General features: G+C 44.4%; 1 protein-coding gene across 2 annotated transcripts in view; it reads right to left on the reverse strand.

Moving 5' to 3' along the window:
* UBR2 (ubiquitin protein ligase E3 component n-recognin 2) overlaps positions 1-27,980 on the reverse strand; it is a 1,610,484-nt gene that overhangs the window by 934,542 nt on the left and 647,962 nt on the right. For both annotated transcript variants that reach the window (XM_078649714.1, XM_078649715.1), the window contains exons 22-24: positions 23,615-23,667; positions 23,431-23,533; positions 10,930-10,978 (exon numbers count right to left, since the gene is read on the reverse strand). In XM_078649714.1, the coding sequence (XP_078505840.1) occupies positions 10,930-10,978; positions 23,431-23,533; positions 23,615-23,667 (205 nt within the window). The remainder of the gene's footprint in view (positions 1-10,929; positions 10,979-23,430; positions 23,534-23,614; positions 23,668-27,980) is intronic.

Consider the following 27,980-nt stretch of genomic DNA (forward strand, 5'->3'; position numbering starts at 1 on the left):
GGGGGTGTGAGTGTCCAGTAGAAGGCGACCCTTCAGGAGCATAGATGACAACCTCTCCTCCGAAGGACACACGCTTGCCTGTACCGAGTCCAGGGAAGCGCCCAGGTAGTGAATCCGTTGAGAAGGAGTGAGTACTGACTTTTTGAGATTGACCTGCAGCCCCAACGAGTCCATCAGTTTGAGGCAGAACGAAAGATGGTTCTGAAGCAGAGTCGGAGTGGAGCTTTTCAACAGCCAATCGTCTAGGTAGGGGTAGACGAAGATCTTTCTCTTGCGAAGAAAAGCAGCCACTACCGCCATGCACTTGGAGAATGTCCTAGGTGCAGATTTCAAGCCAAACGGAAGCACTCAATACTGGTAGTGATGGCGTCCGATCTAAAACCTTAGAAATTTTCTGTGCTTTACTGACACTGGTATGTGGAAGTAAGCGTCCTGCAGGTCGACAGCACACATCCAGTCTCCCTGGAGATGCGGGAAGATCTGGTGCAGGGCAAGCATGCAGAACTTTTCTTTTTTGATGAATCTGTTGAGCAGCCGTAGATCCAGAATGGGCCTGTATTCTTTGACTGCTCCTCTTTTTTTAACCAAAAAATACCGTGAATAGACTCTTTGATTTCTCTGCATGGGGGGAACCTCCTCTATGGCCTTCTTTTTGAGGAGGACGGAGACTTCGTCTGGCAGCAGTTGACTGTGGAATTGGGGAAGGTGCTTTGCTTGAAGGAAAACTTGCGGAGGGGGGGACTTGAACCTCAGCAAGTAACCATGCTGCACAATATTCAGCACCCATCTGTCCTTTGTTATGGATTTCCACTCTGCAAGATGATGAGAAATACTCCCTCCCCCGGAGTGGCGAACAGTCGTGGAAGAAGCAACGGCTCAGGGCTTGGGAGGCTGCTTGGAGGCAGACTGATGCTTGTTATTGTTGCCTCTGCCTCTGCCAGGACATCGCTGCTGGAACTGCGTTTTCTGCTGAGACTGGGATGTCCACTGAGGGGTTTGAACCCTCTGCTGATACGACCTCCTATCTCCCTGGCAAAAGCGCTTCTTGAATTCCTTACGCTTTTCTAAGCCCACAGCCTTGACAGTGTCCATTTCCGCTTTTATTTTGGACAATTTGTCGTCAGCATGGCCCCGAAAAGAGAGGCACCATTGAAGGGGAGGTTCAATATCTTTTTCTGGGCATCCGGCTTAAGTCCTGAAGGCGTAGCCAGGCCGATTGACGAGAGCAAATTCCATGGGAGTAGCCATGGGCCGCAAGGTCAGAGGCATCTACTGCGGCGCTGATGACCTGATTGGCTACGAGCCCTCCCTCCTGTAGAATTTCAACAAAGTCCTGTCGATCTTCCTTAGGAAGCTTTTCTGTAAAGCGAATCAGGGAGTCCCAGAGGGACCTGTCGTACCTCCCAAGTAAGGCAGAGGCACTGGCTACCTTCATATATGAAGCAGAGGTGTTGCATACCTTTCTGCCAAACGAGTCCATGAGTTTGCTGTCTTTTTCAGGTGGTACCGAGGAGGAGGTAGAGCCCGAATGGGACTTCATGGCAGCCGCCACAATTATAGAGTCCGCGGGTGGATCAGATCTGAGGAACAAGTGGTCCTCTGCCGGAGCCTTGTACTCCTTGGCTATCCTAGATGGAACAGACCCCACCACCGCCGGTGTGAGGAAAGTAGCCATAGCCGGTTCAAGGAGGCCTGGGAACCAGGGGCAGCAGAGGTCTGAGCGCTGTGCGATGATGAAGGGTATCAAAATCACAGAAGTGGGTACCGCTGGGGTATGCACCGCAATATTGCGCTTTTTTGCTCCCCTGCCCAGAACATCTGAGAAAGTCGCGATGTCATCAATTGGCGAGACTCGTGAAGGGGGCGTAGAGGAGAAGGTCAGAGAGTAATCTCGGGTCAGCCAGAGCCATCTTCTTGTCACAAGAAGGACATTTCCGGAACAAAGCAAGCATTCGGACAGGAAAGTTTTGTGGATTACCACAAAAAAACAACTTAGAAGCCTTAATAAGCCAGAAGATGTCGAATTTTCTGAGGAAAATCCCTCAAAATCACAATTTCAGTCAAAACCTGAAGAGCTCAAGCTCCAGGATCCTCACAGAAGGAGCCAGAAAAAAGAACTGACCCAACTGTCACCTGTGGTGCATCATGGGAGCAGGGGGTCGCCTTCAGGGCTTAAAGTCACGGTACCCCTACTCTGTTGCGTTAACGCCAATGTGTCCGTTTTTCTTTGTTTCTTTATACTCTACTGCAGCCTACTGGCAAATGCCTGCAATTACAAGGTTTCCTATGGCAATAAAGAATTGTTGCTTGCTAATATTTACTGCTCTCTTTTATTCTCAGGGGTGGGGAGAGTTCTATTGTGCGTATGCTAATTCATGTAATTTTGCGGCAGCTTTGCCAGTTGGAAAATGTTTTTAGGCTGAAAGGAATATGCTACTTACCAGTATGCATCTGTTCTTGGCATGTAGGGCTGCTGACATTCATATCTGTGCATAGATCGCCGCCTAGTGTTGGGTCCGGATGATTGCACATTGTTGTCCTGGAAGAGTCTTCAAAGTATCACGAGATAGGTGGCTCCTCCCCTGGACTACAGTGAGCATGGGCATCCTCTCCATCCTCAGATTGTTTTTCGCCATTGTGGCAGAGATGGAGTATGGTACAGTAAGAGATGTCCATGCAAGAAAGTAAGAATGAATGCTACAGCTGCGACAGGCACCGGGAAGGAGGGTGGGCGATATGAATGTCAGCAGCCCTACATGCCAAGAACAGATGCATACTGGTAAGTAGCATATTCCGTTCGAGGCATGTGGGCTGCTGAATTCATATCTGTGCATAGAATGTATAGCAGTCTCTCCCTTAGCGGTGGCTACCTGTGCCAGCTGCAGCAGTCTGAAACAGTTTTTAGAACAGCCTGTCCTACAGCTGCTTGCTGTTTGGAATGTACATCTACACAATAGTGTTTTGTGAAAGTATGTATGGCAGACCATGTGGCTGCTCTACATATTTCCTCTAGAGGAATGTTTCCTAGGAAAGCCATGGATGCCCCTAGTTTGCGTGTAGAATGCACCCTTGGGGGAACTGTTAAAGTGCGTTTTGCTTTTAGATAACATATTTGAATGCACTTAACTATCCATCTGGCTAACCCAGATTTTGAAATGGGGTTGCCTTTGTGTTGTGGTGAAAAGGCAACAAACAACTGTTTAGTCTTTCTAAAATCCTTAGTTCTATCAATGTAGTATAGAATAGCTCTCTTGACATCTAGTGTGTGTAGAGCCGTTTCAGGTACTGACGGTGGATTTGGAAAGAACACTGGCAGTTTTATTGTCTGATTTATATGGAAATGGGATACCACTTTGGGCATAAATTTAGGGTTTGTTCTAAGAACTACCCTATTTGCATGTATTTGGATGAATGGCTCTTGAATAGTTAGGGCTTGTAGCTCGCTAACTCTAAGAAAAGCCACCTTCCATGTTAAAAATTGTAATTCACATGAATGCAACGGTTCAAATGGTGGTCCCATTAGTATTGTTAAAACGATGTTGTGTACCGTGGTTGCCTCGCCCATGTTGGAGCAACCAGGATTAGTGTCAGTGAATGCTGGCGTAGTTTGCGTGCCACTAGCGGTATTAACGCTGCTGGGGGAAAAGCGTACGCAAATTTGCCTGACCAGTTCATCCATATCGCATTGCCCTGCGACTGCGGATGTGGAAACCTGGCGGCAAAGTACTGGCATTTTGCGTTTTCCTTTGTGGCGAACAGGTCTATCTCTGGTTGTCCCCACTGTTGGAAGTATGGTTGTAGCACTGTGGGATGAATCTCCTACTCGTGCATCTGTTGGCTGTGTCTGCTGAGCAGATCTGCTATTTGGTTGTCCTTGCCTGGGAGGTGTTCCCCCATGAGAAAAATGTTTCTTTGAATGGCCCACTTCCACATGCTTTGGGCTAGATGCGATAGCTGTGGAGAGTGTGTCCCTCCCTGTTTCTGTATGTAGTACATTGCAGTCATGTTGTCCGTCCGGATCAACACAGTCTTGTTGCATAAATGTACTTTGAACGCTTTCATTGACAGAAAAATTGCCATCATCTCTAGCGAGTTGATGTGCATTTTCTTTTGTTGTGTTGTCCATAGGCCCTGCACTGTGTACTGAAGAACATGGGCTCCTCATCCTATCAGGGATGCGTCCGTTGTCAACACTATTTGTGGTACAGGCTCTTGGAACAGTCGTCCCTTGCAAAGGTTTTGTGGATTCCAACAATGCAGAGAGTTGTATGCACGACTGGTCACCAACACTAGGTCATTTAATTGTCCTTGAGCCTGGTTCCACTGCCGTGCTAAGCACTCTTGTAGCGGACGCATGTGTAGTCTTGCGTGAGGGACTATGAAGATGCACGAAGCCATCATGCCTATGAGTTGCATAAACACTCGGGCACAGATCGAGTGTTGGGCCTTGAACATTTGGATCAGCAGTTGCATACTGTTGATTCTTGCAGTGTTTGGGTATGCTTTTGCTGCTAGAGTATTTATTGTTGCTCCCAGGTACTGCTGTACATGGGATGGCTGAAGGTGAGATTTTGGGTAGTTCAACGTGAAGCCTAGACTGTGCAGGAGGCGAATGGTTTGGGACATGTGGCTGGCACATTGCTGGGCTGACTTTGCTTGTATTAGCCAGTCGTCCAGGTACGGATAGACGTGAATATGTTGTCTTCTTAAATGTGCAGCAACTGTCGCTAGGCATTTTGTGAACACCCTCGGGGCTGTTGTTACACCAAATGGAAGGACTTTGAATTGGTAATGTTGATTTAGTATTGTGAACCTGAGATATTTCCTGTGAGCAGGATGTATCGGTATATGGAAGTATGCGTCTTTGAGGTCCAAAGTTGCGAGGAAGTCTCCTTGTTGCAGCAGTGGTAAGACTTGTTGTAGAGTGAGCATATGAAAATGCTCTGATAAAATGTATTGATTTAGGGACCTGAGGTCCAATATTGGTCTGAGAGACCCGTCCTTTTTGGGGATGAGGAAGTATAGTGAGTATACCCCTGTACCTTGATGTTCTAATGGTACAAGTTCTATGGCCCCTTTTTGCAGCATGCTGATGACTTCTTGCTGCAATAAGTTTAGGTGTTCTACAGACATAGGACGGTGCTTTGGTGGTATGTTGGGTGGTGTGGAGGTTAGCTCTAGGCAATAGCCATCCTGGATAATTTGCCTTACCCACTTGTCTGTAGTGATGTTTTGCCAGACTGGTAGGAACTGCTGTAATAGTCCCCCGACTGGTGTTGTATGGTCTGGGGGTAGCGCTAAGAAGTCACCGCAAGCTACAGAACATCCAGAACGCCGCCGCAAGACTGGTCCTCAACCTGCCAAAACACTGCCACATCTCCCAGCACCTGCGCACACTCCACTGGCTCCCCGTCGAGGCGAGAATCACCTTTAAGATGCTCACCCACGCACACAAGGCCCTCCACGGCACCGGACCAGCATACCTGAACAGCCGACTCAAATTCCACGCACCCCAAAGGACCCTACGATCAGCCCAGCTTTCCTACGCTGTGGTCCCCCGCACCAGAAAGACCAGATCGGGAGGCCGCTCCTTCTCCTTCCTCGCGGCCAAGGCATGGAACGCCCTTCCGCTCCACCTCAGACAGACAACATCGCTCCCCATCTTCGCAAGAAACCTCAAAACCTGGCTCTTCGACAGACCCCCTCCTTGATGGAATGGAACCTGCACCCCCCCAACTCCCCCCCCACCCCTTGCGCCTTGAGACCCTTACGGGTGAGTAGTCGCGCTTTAGCAAACTCCTGATTGATTGACTGTTTTGTGTTGGTAGAGGATCTGGTGGTATTATTCCCTCGTCCTCTGCCTTTGTTGTTATTGCCGCGGTATCCACCTCTATTGTTTTTATTGTAGGTGGTTTGCGTATTCCCTTTGTAGTCTGCTGTGATGAGTTACCCCTTGCAGCACCTCTGTAATTGGAGCGACGAAAGGAGCCTCTATGTTGTTGGGACTGTAAGGCTCCCATAGACTTAGCCGTCTCAGTGTCTTTTTTCATTTTGTCCAGGATTGTATCTACAGCTGGACCAAATAAATAGTCAGGATTTACTGGCTGGTTTAATAAAGTAGACTGGACTTCATTTTTTAAACCTGAAATGCGACGCCACGCATGTCTCCTGAGCATAACACTGGTGTTAACAGATCTGGCCGCTGTATCTGCCACGTCTAGGGCACATTTAATGGAGGCGTTAGTTATTAACTTTCCCTCCTGTAATAGGTCTTCAGCCTGTTCCTTGTAAGGTTGAGGTAAATACTGGAGAAGTGTTTCTAAGGTATCATAGTGTGCCCTGTCGTACCTAGCTAACAGGGCTTGCATATTAGATATTCGCCATATGTTAGCTGCTTGAGCAGCTACCCTTTTCCCTGATGCCTCAAAGATCTTTGATTCTTTGTCAGGAGGTGGAGCTTCTCCAGTTGTTTGAGAGTTTGCACGTTTTCGTGCATTGGATACCACTAAAGAATCCAAAGGCAGTTGTCCCTTAATATACGTGGGGTCTACTGGTGCTGGCCAGTATTTCCTCTCTATTCTGGGGTTAATGACCCGTGCCCTAGTTGTTTCCTTAAATATGTCACCTGCATGTTTAAGTACCCCTTTTAACATAGGTAGTGTTTTGACCGATCTTTCTGATGTGGCAAAGGTGTCAAAGAGGAAATCTTCCTCAATGGGGTCTGCATGCATTTCTACATTGTGATGGAGGGCTGCCCTATCTATTAGTGCATTAAAAGCAGCTGTATCCTCTGTAGGAGAAGGCCTAGCAGGGTATGCAGGTGTATCTGGAATTGGTTGAGAGTCACCAGGATGTACTGGGTCAACCCATGGTTAAGCTTGACTGTCTTGGTCATGGTCTACTGGGTAATTGTATTCCTCATTATATTCATCATCCACCTCTTCATCTGAGTGTGTGGGTGTATATGTGTACGTGTCAGGCCTAGTTGGTTTTATAGTCTCAAATAGAATAGGTGAAGTAGAACAGTCCCTTTTCTTTTTGAGTGGGATGATATAAGTTTCCATCAGTTTCTGGTCTGATTTTTCTTTTGTAGAGAGTGACTTTGCCAGAATTAGGGTCAATGTAAAGTTTTGACTGTTCTTCTGATGAGGGGTCTGGATATAAGATCTCCTGCTCAGTAGTTCTTGGCGTTTTTCCCAATGTCTTTTGTTTTGTTTGTTTCGGTTCGATACCCCTTTTCGGGTCGACCGCCTTTGTTTTAGAGGAAGTTGGTAGGCCAAACTTGATCGGTCCGAGATCCCTCAGTGTTACAACAGTCTTTTTAGGTTGTGCCTGTTTCTTCGGAGCCGATGTTTTTATCGTTTCGACGTTTTTTGTCGGGTCGATAGTACCTTTCTGACCTTGTAGCGTCTTCGTAACCTGTGATTTTGGACCGATGCTTTTTGGTCTCGGCTCGATGGCCTTCTTTGGGTCGATTTTCTTTGGCTCGATTGTTTTTGGTTGTACAGCTATTGGTTTGCCGACTCTCTGTTTGGGTTCGACAACCTTCTTCGGATCGAGTCCCTTTTTTGTGTTGCCGGCTGTCGGCGCCGATCTTATCGGTTCGACAGCCTTTTGTTTTGGAGTGGATATAGGTGCGCTGCCCTTCGGCTCGACGAACCTTGTGTTCGACTCCAAAGGATCGGCATAGTTTGGTCCAAAGACCGTATTGTCGATGATCTTCTTTGGGATCGACTCCGATGGATCGACGTAGTTTGACTGTGTAGTCGATCAGTTTCGGTTTTGTTTTTGGTTCCATAACTTTCGGTTTCGATATCAACAATTTAGTAGTACGTTGATCCAATGGCTCTTTTCTAATATTCTTAGCCGAGCTGTATCGCGGGGCTATAGAATGGGTTTCGAGATCTTGGCTAAGGCCTTCTGGCGATGCCTCGACCTGAGCCTGTGGAACCATAGAAGTGTATGTTTGGGGCGTCGTACTCAAGGTTGGCCCCGTTTCATCACTGGAGTCGTCTTCGACGGCTCCGATCCCTTGTTCGTCGTCTCCTACCTCGACGACGTCTTCTTCTTCATCGACATAGTAGTTGGAGTCATGCTCCGAATCTTGATCTGACTGTTGATCTGATTCTTCGGCTTCGGCGAGATCGTCTTCATCATCGAAGATATTTTCCGGCTCCGGCGCTTGTTTCTGCATGAATTGCCTAGCGGCCCGTTGAGTCCGAAGTGTCTTTTTGGATCGAAATTGGGCACAGGCTAGGCAGTCGGATTCATTATGTTCCGGAGATAAACACTCGTTACATACAGGGTGTTTATCTATATGTGGGTATTTCGAATTACAAAGAGGGCATCTTTTGAATGGACTTCGTTCCATCGACGACTGGTCCCTGTGGCGTCGAGAAGGCCCGCGGCCCGATTCGACGTCCCAAGTTGAATAACTGTAAATAAAGCTGTCGGCACCGATCGTAAACAATACCGACGAGACCGAAGGCCTTTTGGCCTTTTAGAAAAGTTTTTTTAGATTCCGAACTTCGAGTAAAGGAAAGTACATCCGAACCCAATGGCGGAAAAAAACAATCTGAGAATGGAGAGGATGCCCATGCGCACTGTAGTCCAGGGGAGGAGCCACCTATCTCGTGATACTTCGAAGACTCTTCCAGGACAACAATGTGCAATCATCCGGACCCAACACTAGGCGGCGATCTATGCACAGATATGAATTCAGCAGCCCATATGCCTCGAACATATATGTTTTTCACATATATATACATATATTTACATGTATTTTCTATACGCTCCGATATCCCGCACATGGGCGGGGATTGTTCATAGATTATGACTATTGATGAGTATCCCCTGGATGAGAATAAATGTGTGATTATGTGTTTATTAGTACAAACATATATGCATTCCCACCACAACCACCACTGGCAAAATCGTCTTAAGAATCTGCCTAGCCTTTTTTTTTAATCTCTCCTGAGGCCAGTGATGATCAGGAGAGATTTAATCAACACTCCTGCGCTTGAGCAAGGCAATGGCAAGGAAGGGTCAGTGATGGAATAGAGAGGGATCCAGAAGGAATATTCAGGAGAATGTTAAACCTGTAAAATACATTTTCCCACAATACTAGTCTTCCACTCCCTCTTGGGGGGCCCTCAAAAGCACCTGTATTCACTCTATTATGTCACTGTATGCAGGAAACTAGGAGAACTCTGAAAGAGACTAAATAAACTGACCTACAATGTTTGGCCCAGCAGCTAGAAGGCCACCTTTTTCAACGTATCGCTGGCACAGGGGGTGGTACTGGCTTCCTTAAAGTAGGCTGTCAAACACAATCTGAACCCTGCTGAGCCAGGGAATTATAGACATATTGTTTGACTCTGGATAAGAAAGAGCATTCTGGGGGCAGTGGTAGGTAAGCAGCTCTATGTGCACCTGAAAAAAATAACATTTCAGATCCAGGATCAGGAATGAAACTGCAATATTGGACATATTTGAAGAATGACTTAAGATTATTGACAGCTGAGCGGGGGACTTCTGACCTGTACCTCTGTAGCCTTTGACAAGATGGACTATAATCTTTTAGGCCTTCAGTTAGAAGGCACAGCTAACAAAGGCTGAATTTTCTTTCCCTGCATGGCCAGGTCATTTAAGGAGGATATATTCCATTCAGGCTCTACTCTGGTTAAGTCTGAGGTTCTACAGCACTCTCCGCTCTCATCAGCCTTGTTCAAAATGTTTGTCTGTCTGCCATAAAACATACTCAGCATCCATCAGCTGGGGTTCCAATAAAAAGCTGGAAAGGCACAGATCCTTCTACAAACCGAACAGCAGAAAAAGGATCTAAATCAGTTGATGATGTGTCTGAACAACATACATTGCAGTATAAAATAAGGACTGGATAAAACAGAAATCATCATGTCTGAACCACATCAAACATGGTTAATAGCGAGATCTGGTTTGACATTTTGCAGCTGCAAGAGCTAATGAACTATGCATCTCGTCCCTCTGAGAATCCTTAAGTAGGGGGCAATAGCTAACTCCGAGCTGGGTTAGGACAATGAACTCTTTTACTGCCTACCAGGATTCATCAAGTTTAAAAGGAGGTAATAAAGGTGTTTGGTTAGCAGAAGGGTCCCATGAATAACCATGTATCCGGGGTGAGGAAGAGCCTGCACCAGTTGACAGTTGAAGTCTGGGTCAGAGTTAAGTGGCAGTGTCTCAAAATCAAACTGAAACATTAACTTGTCCTTTTTTACCTTCAGGCAAAAATCAGCAACTACAACCAGGGAGGGACATATGGTCCTCGCACAAATCCATATTAACCCAGGATAAATTCAAACGTTCCTCCTTCACAGATCAGATAATAGCTAGAAGGGGAATTGGATAGTGACATTCTTTCCCCTGGGACACTAAGGAGAGAGCCTTACCACCCTTCAAGATGTAGTTAAAAACCTATCATGTTTTCCCTCTCATTGTTAAATCAACTCAGATTGTAATCTGATTGCAATGAGGCCTTTCTAGCTTCAATACCATTTCCTCTATAATTACGGTGGGGTTGGTAACTTTTGTTACCGGCCCAATGAACTTCAGTGATTTGCAGCAATAGCATATATCCTAGGAATTTCCCAAGAGGTTCTGGCTGTTGAAAGCAGCCGAAATCTCTGAGCAAAACTATGGGGAGCATAGAAGACGCTGGAGCAGTATTTCTCATTCTTCCGATATTTTCAAACTCCTAATACCCTGCTTTTTCACCCCAGCAGTTGAGTTATTGGTTCGCCGCACTATGGTGGCAGGACAATAACAGGAGGAATAACAGGGCACTCAGTATAAGGCCTTAGTGCAATTGTGTAACATTTCTTTTTGGCAGGTTAGTAAAAATGAAATATCTGTTGGATATGAACAGCAGGGCAAGATCACACAATGTCATACCTGTATCTTCTCTATTTTGCCTTTTTAGTTTCCTTTGTGCTTCTTCTGCCTATATAATAACATAAACATGTTAGTAAAAACAATCAAGGCGGAAAGTACAATAACATTAACACTGAAACAACACCACACTATCACATTGCATTATGCTATAATATGTGTTCCCTGCTGTGCCTGGAGGAGGGATCTATCTGTTTCGGGTACAGCGATGGAGGCTCATTGCAGGAGGACAGTGGATTTTCTTCATGGGACATGATGCCGGCTTAAAATTGTGGATTGGGAATAGTGTGTGTGTGGGTCTTTACTTGTATGTTCCTAGCTGGGTTTGAGGCTGGGGTTTACCTGGTCTATGTGCAGTACTGGGGCATCCTCTCCGCAGGAAAGGGTACCTGCCTTCCTACTGGTCTTGTTGTGAGCTGTATAGTAAGGGATCAGATGTTTGGATTTACGCTTCCCTAGTTCCCTGCCTGTCTAGGGTTGGGGTGTGTCTTCTCTATGTTTGGAGCAGGAGCCCCCTCTACCCACTTTCCTGGAGGGCAGTTGAGGACTCGCTTTTTTCTAGGGTGTGAGGTGGATCAGAACTTCCCCCAGTCCCCCACCTCTTGAGCTTCAGGCTTGTGAGATGATGTCCCCTAACTTAATGCTGGGGGCTGTGTGATGCTGGTTGTGTTGTTTGGGTTGCCCCTCATTGTTTCCCTTTCTCGGAGCTGGGGTGGATTCCTGTTGTACGCCCTGATGGGATTGGGGATTATGAGATGCCTGCCCAGGCTCAGTCTTCGACTGTTCAGGAAGTACATGCATGCACTTCCCCTTTTTGTTTCATATGAGTGTGAAGGGTATTGCGGTTTCCTGGTCCATCCTAGGGCTCCTTTTGGCCCTGTCACATTTAGAGTTGGGGTTTATGATCCATGTATACCTCGTACAGTTTTGGGACTTCTCTGCAGTAGTAACTCCTGTTTTATTCTGCCTTTAATTTATATTTTGTACTCAAGATAAAGTTTCACTCAAAGTGTTCCACAACTGGAACACAGCGACCCGGGAGAGCTCTGATCGGCTTCACCATACCTTTACCGAAATACACGGTGATTGCGAATTATCCGCTCCAGTTCACAAACAGGATCCCCGTCCCGGGCTTTCTGCACAGAGAATCCGTCGAGAGCGCGATCTCTTCTTAGAGTCGCTTTCGCTTGCTTTACCGGCTAAGTGACATTTTAACTTTGACACCGACAAGCAGGAACACAAGTACAACAAGGCTACTACCTTTAACCCCTTCCATGCTCATGACGAGCTCAGCTCGTCATGGCATATACCTCTCAGGTGCTCATGACGAGCTGAGCCCGTCATGACCACACCCGTTTTTATTGCTGTCCAGCACAGTAGGGAAAACTCTCAAGCAGCGATGAGGTTAGCAAAGAAAGTGTTTACCTATGGTCACGGACCCCGCCGGGTCGGAATTATCACCGGTGGAGCGACCTTCTTGATCTCACAATAATACTGCAGCTCTGAGGAGTCGCGGACACACTGTTCCTAACGCGTCGAAACACATGTCGGCTGGCTCGTTCTGGAACTACTACATCAATTGAACTACAGCGATATTGTGCTGAAAAGAATTTTATTGTCTATGTTGACTTTGGCTCATTGTACTGTGTTGGAACATAGACATGACTGTATGAGATGTCATTTGTGTGTGCATAAGCATTGTCTATAGATATTAGTTTTGTATGTTGGTTTTGCTGACATACTGTAGTGCGGTAGAGGGTCTTTTACGCCCGCCGTGTTGCACCACAGAAACCACTATAGCCTCAATACTGATTGCGTCCACTTTAGGCTGAGCGCCTAGTTGCTACTCTGAAAGTTAAAAACCCTTTGGCTTAGTCACCTTAAGTGAGTTTTCTGCCCTGCCCCAACCTGCATTTTTGCAGGTTCTGCTTTTCTCTGGGTTTCCACCAGTGTCCTGTTTCATTTGGGTGCCCTGCCATATACCTTTTTCCCCAGTGGGTGTGCTCCCCTGTTGAACTGGTAACTAGCTTAAGTTTTCTGGTGCATCTTCCAATCTCTTTGCCATCGTTTTCTGTTGTTTAAGGGTACTGTGGTGGTAGTCCGGTTGAGTTGCATCCCGCTTGGTCATCTGACTCTTCCAGTGGTATTGCAGCTTTCGTTGCGTGGTCTTACCCCCTCCAGTTTGTTTGGTATCTGGGATGATTGTGTGCTGCCCCTTTGCACTTAAGAGGAAGGTAATGTCACTTTTTGAGCACACCCTAACGTCCCCAGTAAGCTAGCTAGCCTTGAGTTTCGCTTGACTGATTGTTTTGTAAGGATGTTTCCTGCCAACCATGCTGGAGGCATTGAGTTCTAGTGTTACCCTTGTTATTATGGGTCTGTTATGTTATGTTATTATGGGTCTTCTATAGCGCACGGCTACTCCAAAGGAGTGTCCTGGCGCTTTATACTCCAGACCCAGGGAGGAGACAGGTAAAACATAACAACAACAGAAGAGAGAGCAGAACAGAAGGATAAAATTAAAAAGAAACTCTAGCCAGTAAAGAGCCAGGTCTTTAAACCCTTCCTAAAAGCGAGTAAGTTGGATGTGGACCGCAAAGACAGAGGTAGAGAATTCCACAACTGGGGGGCCAGCAGCCTGAAAGACCGTCCTCCAATACGGACTTTCTTTATACCGGGGACTACTGCGAGTGCCAGTGACTCTGATCTTAAAGATCGTGCCGGGAGGTAAAAAGCCAGCCTCTTTTGTAGGTATTGAGCCCCCGTAGCATGTAAGGCTTTATGAGCTAGTGTCATGGCTTTAAATATTATCCTCTTCCGGATGGGGAGCCAGTGTAAGATTTGCAGCAAATTCGAAGCACTGGTTCGACGATGCAGGCCAAAAATGGCTCGTGCAGCTGCATTCTGAGCCACCTGCATACGTTGTAAGAGGTACTCCGGAAGACCCAGATTCAGGATATTAGCGTAATCCAGTCTGGATCCAATGAGGGCCTGAACCGTTATTCTTCGATGTTCCTCAGAGAGCAACGGAAAAAACTTTCGGAGCATTCTGAGGATACCAAAGCATGTTCCTGTGAGGGTCAGCACCTGGGATTTGAGCGTAAGCCCGTTATCAATTTTAATTCCCAGGTTCTTAGCCGACTCCGAGGAATGAGCTGGAGGGAACATGTCGGCAGGCCACCAACCATGCCAGTCCGGTTCCGATGGGCATCCAAAGAAAAGTATCTCGGATTTATCCGAGTTGCACTTGAGGCTGTTTAGTTGGAACCAGTTAAAAACAGCCCCAAGGCACTCACTGATACTTTCACCATCGAATTCTTCGCTCTTCCGGCAGGTAAAGAGAAGCTGGGTGTCGTCAGCATAGGAAACGATCTGGGCCCCATAGGACTCCACCAATGTCGCCAGAGGGGTCATAAAGATGTGTGTGGTTGAGGTCTCTGATCGGTGATTAATTAATATCCCTTTCTTGGCCAGGAGCTGTTATCCCACTCTGTGTTTTATGCTTCAGTCTGTTTTGCCTTGAGCCCCTATTGCATTCTAGACTTGGAATTTTGAATGTGTTGTCCAGTCATCGCCCTGGGCTGATTATAACTTCTTGATCCCCTCCACCTTTCATTCAATTGCTTTGGTCTGTGGGTCCTAGAGGATGTCCCCCCACCTTCTCCTATTCCTTTTGGTATCTTTGTTATGACCTGCCACGGCAATCCTTTTGCCCCGCAAGTCTCTTGCACTCCCTACGTTTGTATTGGGAAACTTTTGGAGTGGTTTATACATCTGCTTGTAAGTTGTTCTATGTCTTAGACTTTGGCTGTGCCCTAAGTGAACCTCTCCAACATTCCAGTATTATGCTGAGATTGTTGTGTTGGTACCATCAGCATTGCTATTGCACTTCCATGTCTGCTAGACCTGTAAGTAGTCCTTTATGGGCCCACCACATAGTATCTAAGCATTTTGATGTGGGTTCGGTTATTGACCCCCTCTCCGTGCTCCTTGCAAGCTTTGACTGCCTTTCCTTCTGTAATGTATTTTTGGGGCGGCTCTGTGCTTCTTATTGACTTTCCCTTCTTTGGTGTGCTGTTGTTTGAATCCTCTTCTTGGTGAGTGAAGTGCGTATTTGCCACAATCTGGGTTTGACTATTTCATCAATCAGAAACAGAAAATGCTTTATTCGATTTTAAATGCTTGATAAAACCATAAAAGCAGAAGAATACAAAAAGAGCAATTCATTTAAAATATACATTTTTGAACAATACAGTACATTAACAGCTGCCCCCATAAGAACAAAAGTACTACAGGTTTAAAAACTAGCAATTTATGTTTTTCCTCTTTTTCAGTATACTTTTTAAAAAGCCAGTCATAATTCCAATAACGTACACATTATCCAGTATTTGTAAGAATAAAAAGGCAGGTCGACATTGCCGCCATGCTCCTTGTTTTAAAAAAGTGATAACCCATCTTGCACGCTCGTTAGCATAAAAGTTACAAAAAAGAATCACATGCATTGTGGTTTGAGGAGATAGATTATCGCACGGGCATAGACAGAGATGTGTAGACTAGTCGTTTTTGGCTGGCAAGGAAACCAAGCGATGGAAACAATCAAACCTGAACCTATCTATCGTACCCGCCTAGACACCACTCTTAATAAGGTTGAATAGAGCTACATGCCAAGGTCATTTGGTGCTGAAGCACTGTGGTTTTGTTAATTTCCAGCCCACTTCTTGGAGACTCGAAATGATTTAAGCATATAAGCTCTTTTCTAGATATTGTGCACATTGAATTTGGATTAGTATAAAAATCAGATCTGCATAAATCATTTGACCGCTTTCTGATATAGTTCAACCAGGGAACTTTTCCAACTTGATCTAGTCCCAAAGAGTCTTTAATAATATCTCTATTTAACCCTAAATTGGGTGACGTCCAGACTCTATGCCATAGTAACATAGGTTGCATTTTAATCACATCAGCAATATGGGATTTCCCAGTTCACTATGGCAGTTAAAACAGACAAACTCCGAGGGACAGCTAATATGAATCTTAAAAAAACATTTTCTTTCACTTGTATGGAGGAAACATCATGAAATCCCCAGACTATTTCAGTGTCTTTCTGGATCAATATCTGAGATATTACCGAATAGACTCAGTCTGATGAGAGGAAATGATTCAAGTATGTGAATTTATGAAGATACAACACTAGAGAACATGGGTTTACAAACCTCATGGCAGATTTATTTACATTTTTTAAGTGATTCAAGTGGCAGATGAAGGAAACTAAATGAAACTCAGCTCTGATCCTGATTAATCAGACACCAACACAGGAGTGGTACCTTGAAAAGATAAAATGTGGTTCAAATATTTTTTTACACATGAATCAGTTCAAGACATCTGGTACGCAAAAAAAGTGAAGACCTGATTCCACAGGGATACTATAACCGCTCTGAGAAGGTAAAAAGGAGCAAGGATAGGAGAATTCAACCATATCCATGTTAAATATTTTTGATACAAAGCCAATAACAGAAGATTACATATTACGATGTTTTCCCATTTACCCAATTATGCATGATAATTATACAATATGAGAATTGTACTCTTCAAATTACTCTGAAACTCAAAGAGATCATTTTATACCATGCAGGTTACCAAATACTGGCATCATAAATCTGATAACTAAAAATGTATATTTGTGAAGTCTTGTTAAAATTAAAACTATGTACGAGGACAATCATTTTACGAATTCCAATACATTCAGAAAGGCTTTTGAACCTGAAACCAACAGAGGAGTCTAGGAGGATTTTGTCCCACCTTTTCCAGAGGGAACAACATTAATACTTTTGAGGATTTAACATAAGGGAAATTATAAAAACGACTCCAAGCCAAATCACTTTTGAAGATTTAAACAGTCATTCTTCCAAACATAGCAAAGATCCAGAATTTTGTATTTGGTGCATCCTGTCTTTGCTGAATGAGAACATGAGCCTGTTAAGCATAAGCTTGGTGCAACGCATGGCCACAGCTAATGGAAATCAAGCAGAATTCATAGCAGGGAGAAGCACAGCTAATAACTTGCAAAAACTAGGGCTGATCCTAGATTCCAATAACTGGAGAAATGAGTTTTACAAGATGGTAAGCGTAGATGCAGAAAACCATTGAATATCTTGACTGACATACTATCATTTAAGTATTGAGACTATTAGGAGTGAGGTTAATGTGTCGGAATGTACTGAGCTGATATACACAAGGGCAAGGACCAATGTGGTTACATCCAATAGTTTTGACCTGGGGAGAAGAACACAGAAGGAGCCCTATCAGGGCCCATGTTATTTACTAAAGAAAGACCTACGGATGTCCATATTAATGAAGGAATTCTGAGAAAAGAACATAATGGTGCCATTGAACAAGAAAATTTGTCTTGATGTGTTTGATACATTGCTATATAACCTCACCAAGACTGCCGGTACCCTAAAGTCTAGGGGGTAAAGGTTACTTTGCATTGCACTGAGGTCTTATAATAGGTATGATCAAATCAATATTAGAAGTGGTAAAGGTATAAATGATGCAGTGGAGTTAGATGGATTTCAAGTGAAAGTGATTGGCAAGCCTTACAGACCTGAAAAAAGGTGTGTAGTGCTCTGGAAGTAATGTATGGTAAAACATTTCTGCTGGATACACTTCTCTACCTGAAGATTCCTCACCTCATGCGTCTCCCTCAGGTGTCAGACTAGATCCACTGTGAAATGCCTCCCTTTACCAGGCGGTGGCATCAGGGTTCAAACTCAGCACCAGAACCTCCAGTGATGTGACTTCACAGAGCCACATATGGCACCAACTCAGCGCTATGACATTAGTTCCCCCTCTCAAGAGACAGATGAGATCAACAAACTTAGGAATCCAGTGCAGAAAACTAACTTGGAACCTTATTTAACATAGAATAATACTGCTGAAAGGCGAAATCGGCAAGTCGGCAACGAGTCTTCAGGTGGACACAGTATACCTACAAGCCTAGATGCAGAGCTCAAGGTTGAGTATTATGTCTGATAAAGAATATGACGGGATCACTTGTTACAGCCTACCCCTAGATACCGACTAGAAACACAACAGGGCAATGCCAAAGAAACAGCCTCACGCCTGCAAGGTGGGCCAACCTCCCTACCATTGAACATTTATTTAGTTTCCATTTTCTCTTTAAACTTTTCTTAATTTGACATATTTCTTAATTTTAAACAGTACATCAATACCACAGTGTACTCCTGGGCTACCCTGCACTCTAGAGGCTAGGGTATCCGAAGAGGACTGTCAGAGTACTGTCACAATCAACAACATGAAATACAAAATGAAAGATGAATCAGGTGGAGTAGTTCCGCTTGTTCTTCTGTGGCAGGATTTGGAAACCAAAAGAGATGAGAAAGAAGAAGGAAGTGAAGCTCATATTAGGAGCTCCAATCGAATGGACTGAACAAGAGAAAGGGGGACACCTGATGAAACTCAAAACTGAAACAGATGTGAAGACAAAAATACACAGACTTAACAGGTAACAGTAATAATGCAGCTGGGCGTAGACCAATCATAAGTCAGGAACAATCAAGTCCACACTGAGGTCTGGTTAACAGTAAAGAGAAAACCTAAATCAGACTTCATAAAAAATAACAATATCCAAATATTCAAAAGAAATCCACCATCAAAAGGGCTGGTTCACAGACAATACAAAGCATAACAGAAATGGTAACTTTGCCCTGGAGAAGCACCTCCATTTAATAACCCTAACAAAGCATATCCCATTGCTATCCTACACACTCCCCTCCAGAGGTACAGGGTGCAGACAAAATAGCATACCCAAATCAGATCAGCCCAATACAACACAAACTAGCATTGGTCACCAGACAACCAGTTATGGTTTGCATAAAGAACCTACTTTTCCTAATTAGAGGGATTCCATCAATATAAAACAAATAGAAGAGCAACGGAACTGTGCGTCAAGTTTTCTCCCAGCCGACTCACCATGAATAAAACAAGCACTGACAAATGCTAAAAAACGTATAATTGAAAGTCCTTCTGATGAGTTTAGGGACCCAATAATTCAGCAAACACGCACCTTGTAACCCATACATCACATTTATCCACTGACTAAATAATTGTTACATTCAGACACTTACACATCCACAATAAAACAGATACACAAACTCAATAACTAATGATGGATAAATCAAAAAAATAAAAGTAGAAACATAAATGCTGCCACTTAAATCGGACAGCTATGCTTGCGATACAAAAATACAATTTATCATAGCAGTGGGCAGCAATCTTGCAATGGTATTGTACATGGTGCATTATTCTTATAAACTACCAACACAGCTGCCATGTTCAGAAGAACTGCATTTACCATCTTGAAGTGCTAAAAACAATTATAAACTATGCACAATACCATTATAAAAAGTGCCATATTCAAATGCTAAACTGCACCATAGTATATCACTGTTGTATTGATCCAAGATGATCAACATAATGCCTTTAAAAAATGGTGGAAATGTTTAAAAGGTAAAGGAATGATAAACTATGAACAATTACATTTCAAGATGACAGCCCGGTTTAGTAATAGTGTCCACACAAGATGTAGGATACTGTAGATGAAATGAGCGGCAAGCTAGCAGCCCAGGTGGACTGTTGTGTGAAGAACAGGAACAAATGGATAACAGGGAAAGAAATCAAAGGAGACATTAAAGAAAAATATAGAATACTAAAGTACTGGCCACCTGCCAAACAATCATACTCATTTTCAGACATATATGAACATGTGGTCAGGGTAAGCGCAGTTACTAAGAGGTCAATTGAGCCAACAGCAGAAATGAGCTAAGCCATTGCAGAAAGTATTGGTAAAGATGCATGAATAAGCAGGGTTTCACAGTGACCTGTTGTTGCACTTTTATTTTTTAAAAGAAGATTTTTTTTTATGAGAGACAAAAAGCCTCTGAAGAGCTACAAACCGCATTAAAGGAGTGGAAAAATGAGAACTGATGCTCAACGGAGGGGACACTTTATGGCTCCTGTTCATCACAAGACACCTCTTCCGGCACAGATATGAAGCTTCATATTGGCGCCCCCTACCATTGGGGGAGAGCTATAGAGAAAGCTTTTCTGGACCAGTCTAGTGCCTGAATAGATATTCAAGAAGTGAGGTATTTGTAAATAAGACAACTTCCTACATTTATACAAAAATACCAATTAAACGTAGTTCACCAGACATTTTAGAAAGGCTCATAAAAAAGAAATGTGCTTTCTGGATCAAGTATGTAGAGGCACCAATTAAGTTTTTAATGCCTGTTTATTTGCTCACATTAAAGTCCACATTTAAAAGCGATAACATGGGGGCAGTGCCAATTGATTGTATTTCAGAATTGTTCAACTAGAGACTTTGAAAGAACTACTTCATCATGGACTTTTTAAGTGAGTACTAAGACTGAGGAATAATTTTTAAAAAGTACAAGCTTAAATTAACAAGTGTACAAAGATGATTCCGAAATCAGACGTCTTCACAATTCGATTTTTGCATATTCCTCATAAACCTCAAAGTATAATCCTTTTTAAATCATAAAAAACTGTTTAATAATTAAGAAGCAACTGATGGCAAGACATATACATTTAAAAGGGTCTAGAGGATTCCCTTCATATTTACCTGCCCACAGTCTGCCTTTTATCGTTCAAGGTCAAGTGTACATGAGAAATGTTCAGTCTCACTCAGGTTGACAGCCTGTAAGCACTGGACCTTAAACAAGCATTTGACTCCCTGTCTTGGGAGTTCATGTTTGAGTCCCTGAAACGTTTTGGGTTCCCGGACAATTTCCTGAGATGGGTTTGTCTACTTTACACACGTCCCACAGCCAGGGCTCGCACTGGCAGATACATTTCGGATAGCTATGAAGTACACAGAGGTACGAGGCAGGGTTGCCCCCTGTCCCCGTTGTTATTTATTCTTGCCCTCGAACCCCTTGCACTGTCCCTCCGGGGTGTGGATGACCGCTTGGGCATTCCAGTTCATGGCACACATCTTATCTCCATATACGCGGACGATATTTTACTGTATGTCCGGGATCTCACAGCTAATCACGGCCCGATGCTGCAGGTATTTGATACATATGAACAGATCTCAGGACTGGCGATAAACCCCTTAAAATCACTAGGCTTCTTCTTTCAAGAGACTCCTCACCACACTCACATACAGTTCGGCGCACATCATATGCCGGTGGCCCCTGACACTTTTAAGTATCTAGGAATTCAGGTGTACAGATCGTCCGTAGATCAGATCGACGGGGACATCCAGCGGGCGATAACTAAACTTCGGGGCAGTGTGGGGTTTTGGACTTCTTTGCCCCTGTCAGCAATGGGCCGCATAGCCATTTCAAAGATGGTGATGCTCCCTTGCCTTCTCTACTATTATGTAAATATACCGGTGACCTTGCCCCAATCGATTTTTAATGCACTAGATACTCTACTGATCCATCTTATTTGGGGGACAGGCCGGAATCGTCTGAGTCTCCGGAAACTTCAATTGGGTACGAGAGCAGGCGGTTTGGGGGCCCCGGATTTTCGGGGATACTATTATGCGAGCCAGCTCCAGTGGCTTTCCTACTGGACTGCGGGCCGGAACCTATACGAGATTGGGTTTACGCCAGAGACTTGGACGAGGAGAGCTCCACCCCCTACTGTTACTTAAAGCTAGGATTCCCCCAGACTGTCCTTCCCTGTTGAGATGTGCCTTGACTTGTTGGAGGAAAGCCCTTTCCTATACGTCGGCGTCCCCACCATATTCGGCGAATATCCCATTGTTGGGAATACCCACGCCACAGGGCAGGCTCACACGAACTAGACTCCAGGACTGGATGGATAGCGGGATAGAGACTGTTGGCTCTTTCTTTGGGGATGAGACAGTCCTAGATCATGATACATTCCTGCAGATCACGGGCGCTCCTCCTCGCTTATATCTGTTACATGCAATGGTAGCACACTTTATTAGCACCACCTGAGCACCACAACAAATTAAACCCACACAAAACGAACTAGTGCATCTATTATACTACATGGGCACTTGGTCCGTTGGCTGTATACTGGGATAAGGACACATGCAGCGATCCCGCTCGAGGCCCTGAGAGCTAGATGGGCAGACGATACAAATGCAGAGATTACGGATAGAGCATGGCAGACTATACTGGAACATCCCAAAAAGGTGTCCCGTAACATCAGGTTTAAATTTATTGAAACAATGATACTCCACAGAGCATATCTTACCCCTAAGAGGATACATCTTATGTTTCCGGACTCCCTTCATTGCTGCCATCGCTGTGGGGAAGATGAAGCGAACTTTATACATATGTTATGGTTTTGCCCACGCTTACATGCTTACTGGAGTGAGATTTGCCGAGTTCTTAACACCCTAACACAATTGCCGGCCCCTACGGAGGCCTTATCCTGTTTATTGGGGATACGACACCGATCCGGGAAGCAGAAGGTCGGATTAAAGTTTACAGACTTGTCATATGTTTTGGCTATTAGGGCTATAACCATGAAGTGGAAGTCCTCTAGACCCCCCACAGTATCAGTGTGGCGGGCTGACTTGTTGCAATGGGGTAGGGCGGAAGGAGCGACCCTTCATAGGGAGGAAGAGAGGGGGCTACGTAAACAACCAATAGCTCTGGAGTGGGAGGCCTTGATGCTTGCCCTAGAGGCGTTGGACCTCTCCCTGGACTCCCTGGCTAGATCCCAATAAGACATTTCTTCTCCTACACCTCGTGCTTTATGACCCCTTTAGTATAAATTGAATACACCGTTCTTTTATAGCATTCTATACCCTGTATTCTACGGGATGCCGAGAATACCTGCGGAGGGCGCGGGTTTGAGCTGGAATGACCAGGAGGGGGTGGGGGGTGGGAGGGGTTTGTTGGTGTCAAGTTAAGTTAGAAGACTTGTTTACTAGAAAATGGAAATGAATACACGTTATTGTACTGACAATCGGATTATATATTGAATGTTAATGCACTAATTTGGTGGGGGGCAGCTAAGATATGCAGTATATGCAGATCGTAGTTGAGTTGTGCTGTACAGGTACAATGATTGTAATTTGCTGCAATTGACCGATCTGAGATTGGGGAGGAAAAGTGAAAATGACTGGCGACGTTTATCATTGATCTTTATGTTTCTCCTGCTCCTGTTACAGTCGATAATAAAGTGTGTTAAAAAAAAAAGTTGACAGCCTGTAAAATGCAGGACACTACAGCTTCCTCAATAAGTTGGGATTCAGGTCTTCAAGAAAAGAGAACAGCCCATTTTAACACAGTATGGGTTCACCACTGGTATCAGGCAATTGTAACACTATCGGTACACTCTCGGACACTGAATCGATGACTAACTTTTGTCTCAATTATTGTGGTGTTATATTATCCAATACTGGTATAGCAGGATAACAATATGTAATCACATCCAAGAGAGTTAGAAATATCTGAACACATTTACTTTGATTACCTTTGATTGCTCAGCTCTTGAATAATGAGAGAAGTACAGGTTAAACTCCTTTGTGCATTCAGGTTTGAGTTCATACAACCCTCTGCCCGTTAATCCTGGTTTCCTGCAAGAAAAAATAAGTTTACTTGATAATGTCTAGCATTAAAAATAATAGGCATATATGGATGGAGCAGATAAGACATACTTAAAATCAGCAACAGCTTCAACCACAGTTTCCATTCCAGTTTCCTTGTTCTCCTGCAAAGTGCGACAAAATAAAATGTCTTTATTATGCTATTCTGTTTAAAACACGTGAAATATAAATTACTTTGTGCTTGCAAAGGGAAAGTATAGGATGATGATTCAATGTCAATTTGTACTAAGCAGCCAATTGTTAACAGTAAACAGTTGAGCCTGAAGCTGTTCAGTGACACTGTTTACTCTAATCTCAAATTAGTTGAATTTAAGAGGAGGATTGACAGCATTGCCCATTTGGAAGTTTTTAATGCTTGTGCAATAAATACCTGCATCTCTATGAGTTATACAGCGTGAGACTACTGGCTAGTTACAAGACCTAAGAACACCAATCGAATTTCACGAACTAAAATATCTTTCTTAGGTGTCAGTTGAATCAAAAACATCAAAACAGACCTTGTCGTGCCCAACTCCAAAATTCTGGGACTCCATACCGAACGACATCTGACTAAATCCAAATCTTCTTGCATTCCGGAAGGATGTAAAAATGCTCATGTTCAGACTTTACTTCACTGACTAATTCTACGCTGGACTCCTCCAACCCTGGTGTTTTTTGTAATGGTCATAGACCTCCATGTTATCTGTAAAACACACAGATGCCCTGTGGCAAAGTATGCTATATAAAGTTTTTAAAGAAATATATTAAACAAATCTAAGACATGGGTGCATTTTTGGGACTAATTTAATTGTAGAATTAAGAGTTTTGGCATTCTGGAGCTGTGAATGGTTATAGGAACAATGGTGTTATCAGATCGGTTAACATATGGTGGTTTGAGACAGTCTACTTTGACACGCTGTAATTGTTAAAACTAAGACCTTGCTTTTGGAACGAGTAGTAATTTAGATAATTGTTTCAGACTAAAGGCTGAATATTAGTAATAACTATTAACTAAGGGAAGTCTCATTATTAAAGTGGTATATGAGAAATACATGATTGAAGATGTACAAAAAGGCTGCTGTACATATGCAGGTGAACTGTGGTGGAATACCGGTTTTACTCCTGTGGAACGTAGGTGCTACTAACAGGACTCTCATAAGCCCTATGAATCAAGGTATGTGCAATTATGCATCTTTGGCGATACTATCACCTGACATGTACAGTAACGGCTCGTTTAACTGCTTGTCTTAGACACAATCACAATGCAGGAATCCGGTCGGGGGACCTGTTTGATTGGGCTGGATAACCCAGAGAGGGGACATACGCAAATACAGACGGCTACAATAAGATGGAAGCCGGGCATCATAAATATCATTAGGATAGCTCATCCTATTTATAAGCATAGGGGTTCCAATGTGTAGCAGAAAAATTTAAACATAAGAGAGGTTGCCATGATTCACAGGTGCTGTGGGAAAGGCAGGTAGGGTAGATACTAATGCAGAACTTAAATCTACGAACAGACTTACTTCTTGATATAATAAGGGGCAAATGGAGAGTAGGGAGATCTCCTTTTGTTCAGATATTTTTAATATACAAGTGATGAGTGTAACTAGAGAACTAAGGGAAATGATAGTTTATCCCACAAGTGAGAAAGTACGAGTTATTTACCTTCGGTAACGATGTATCTGGTAGATATGTTGTCTAGCTGCAGATTCCTGAACTTAGAATATCCCCAGGCGTCAGACTGGATCCGGACATTTTTTTGCAGCATCACCTCAGCGCGCCGGAGGACGGCACCACAGGAGCCCGCCCTGACGTCCTTCATGTATGTGACGTCAGCGAGGTCATATAAGTCCCTCCCAGCGCGCTTACATCAGTTTTCTTCGGAGAAACCTTTACACGGCACAACGTGGTGCCACCAACAAAAACTCTGAAAGTATGGGAACAGTGTGCGATGGATGAAAAATACATGAACAAAGGAGGAGGATGGTGCAAGAACACCATTGTAAAAGACAGAATTAGACACTGCCTGCATATAAGTGAAAAAGCTGTGAGAAAGAGCACCGGAAATGAAGTGAAGACCCTTCCCCAAATGCAACAAGGAACAAGGGAAGAATATCTCAACAGACAGAAATAGACTGTTATTACCATGTAGAACTGTGACGTCCAACAAGAACGGAGCACAGAAAGAACAACAGTGCACTGCAGGAAGGAATTAAAAGACTGGCACTTCCCCTATAGCAATGGAGGTCTGAAACAGAGCTCAATAGATCCCTCAAGACGACTACAGAGGAGACCAGAACTCTGAATCAAATAGAGAAGGTGGGAGGGAGGGAAGACAGCAGGAGAAGAAAAGAGAAAGAAGATGAATCTCCTGATGAAGGTGAATCAAAATGCACCATTTACAAGAAAGAAGCCCCTTGGAGGGAGTCAGCTGTATATGGCAATTCTCAAAGGGGTGCAACAATGTGAGCACCCGTGAGAGAAAAACCAATGGCAACTGAAAGAGGCCAGTGGAGAACCCCACTTGGCAAGGTCCTCGCAGAATGGGGAGGCTGGGTTGGCGTTAAGGAATCTGCGGCTAGACAACGTCTCTACCAGATACATCGTTACAGAAGGTAAGTAACTCGTACATCTGATAGAGACATCTAGCCGCAGATTCCTTAACTTAGAATGGATACCACAGACATACCCCAAAGGGGAGGTGAGTCTGCGACAGAACAACAGAAAGCGTAAAGCGCTTGAGCGGGCAACAGAGTGACGGACAATGGGGGAGGCTGTGGCGGAACAGCCTGACAGCAAACCAAGTAGCTTGGAAAAGCAAAGATAACGGGATGCAAGACATCCCAAAAGTGCCAGAATGGTGCTACACCATACCCGTATAAAAATGACAGGTAGAAACGGCACCAGCCATATACCAGAACAAAAGAAAGAGAGCGGACGAAGGACCACTGTCAGCTAAATGATGCACTATGTGGACCCTGACTGAAGGATGAGAAGAAACATGAAGAGATGCAACCAGAGCCTGCCAGGCTAGCCCACGGAAAGTAGGCTGCAGAGGCTACAGCCAAGAACTAAAGGGCAAGAAGTAGAAACTGAGCAATGTTTTGAGAATAGCAGGCGGGAACAAGAAACACGCCAAGTGCACACCCAGTCCCAAAAGGGGGAACAGGGGCGAACAGCAACAATCTAAAGCCTGCTGAAGTAGGTCACCACAGAAACATGCACAGAGCAACAGCCACAGAGACCACAAGGTGGCGGAGCTAAAAAAAAAAAAGCCTAAGACTGCCCGACTAGGCCGCTTGAAAGCTAAAGTGAGAATTAACTCACGAATACAAATATGCAGGGAGTGCACCTAGGACAACCGTCATCATAAGTGCTGTCCCACAGGCCCAGCTGATACAATAGTAGGATGATACCTAGGAAAGAGGCACATCCGAATGAAGTGGCAGTAGAGGCACTAAAGCACCAAGGCGTAGAAACAGAGGAAGAATCTCAGAATTCAACACCAAACCCTCCGACTGGAAGAAAGTAACCCGTGTCCAGAAAGAGAGATATCGTACAGTCTCTGAACACCTAGAAAATGAGCAATATAAATCTGGGAAACCACACCAGTAAGTGGAACGCAAAGAGGGACCTTATTGGCAATCCCGCAAGCATCACTAAAAAGCTCCCCAACACATGGAGACATCGGATCACACCTCGCAGCCTCGAAGAGTGGTTAAGGCATAGGAAGAGGAATACCCATGGAAACTTGCATAAATACCTAAATATAAATCTATATATATAGGTAAACGAGCCACGACTATGCAACATGGATGTATAGGAGCACAGAGAGTGCATTAATGGAAGACGGTAGCTGCATTTGAAGTAGGAGAAACACCATGAACCCCTCCCCCCCCCCCCCCCCAAGGAGGGGAATGAGGCAAAAAGCAAGACGACCCATGGCGTACAGAAGATGACGCCAAGGCACAACATTGAGCACAGTACAACAGAATATAACTGCACCAGGTGACGCGTAGAGCCCAAGGGGTCTCTAGGCCCAGTTGATATAAGCAGAGCTATATAATAGCATACAAGTACCCCACATGGAGTATGCATACTCCAAAAAGCGGGGAACACCTCTTAGGGCAAACCACAGTCAGAGGACCAGACACTGTAATCTGTGGAACACAGCCACAGCAGGCCAACTGCCAGGCAAAATGCATAATTAATCGAAAGGATGCTAAATAAAAGGATAATCACCCCTGATCATGTGAAAAGAAGACCTAAGGCTTACTGCCAGCCTAAAACACATAACTCATCTAAAGGATGCTAAATGAAAATGTACCACCCGAGAACAAAGGCCTGAGTAAGACAGGCCTAAGGGGGAGGGCGAAAGCCTGCTAGAAGGCTCTGAACAGCCGATTCGGCGTGAGCATCAAACAAAACTCCATCA

The sequence above is a fragment of the Lissotriton helveticus genome, chromosome 6 (genome assembly GCF_964261635.1).
Source record: "Lissotriton helveticus chromosome 6, aLisHel1.1, whole genome shotgun sequence".
Taxonomy (NCBI): domain Eukaryota; kingdom Metazoa; phylum Chordata; class Amphibia; order Caudata; family Salamandridae; genus Lissotriton; species Lissotriton helveticus.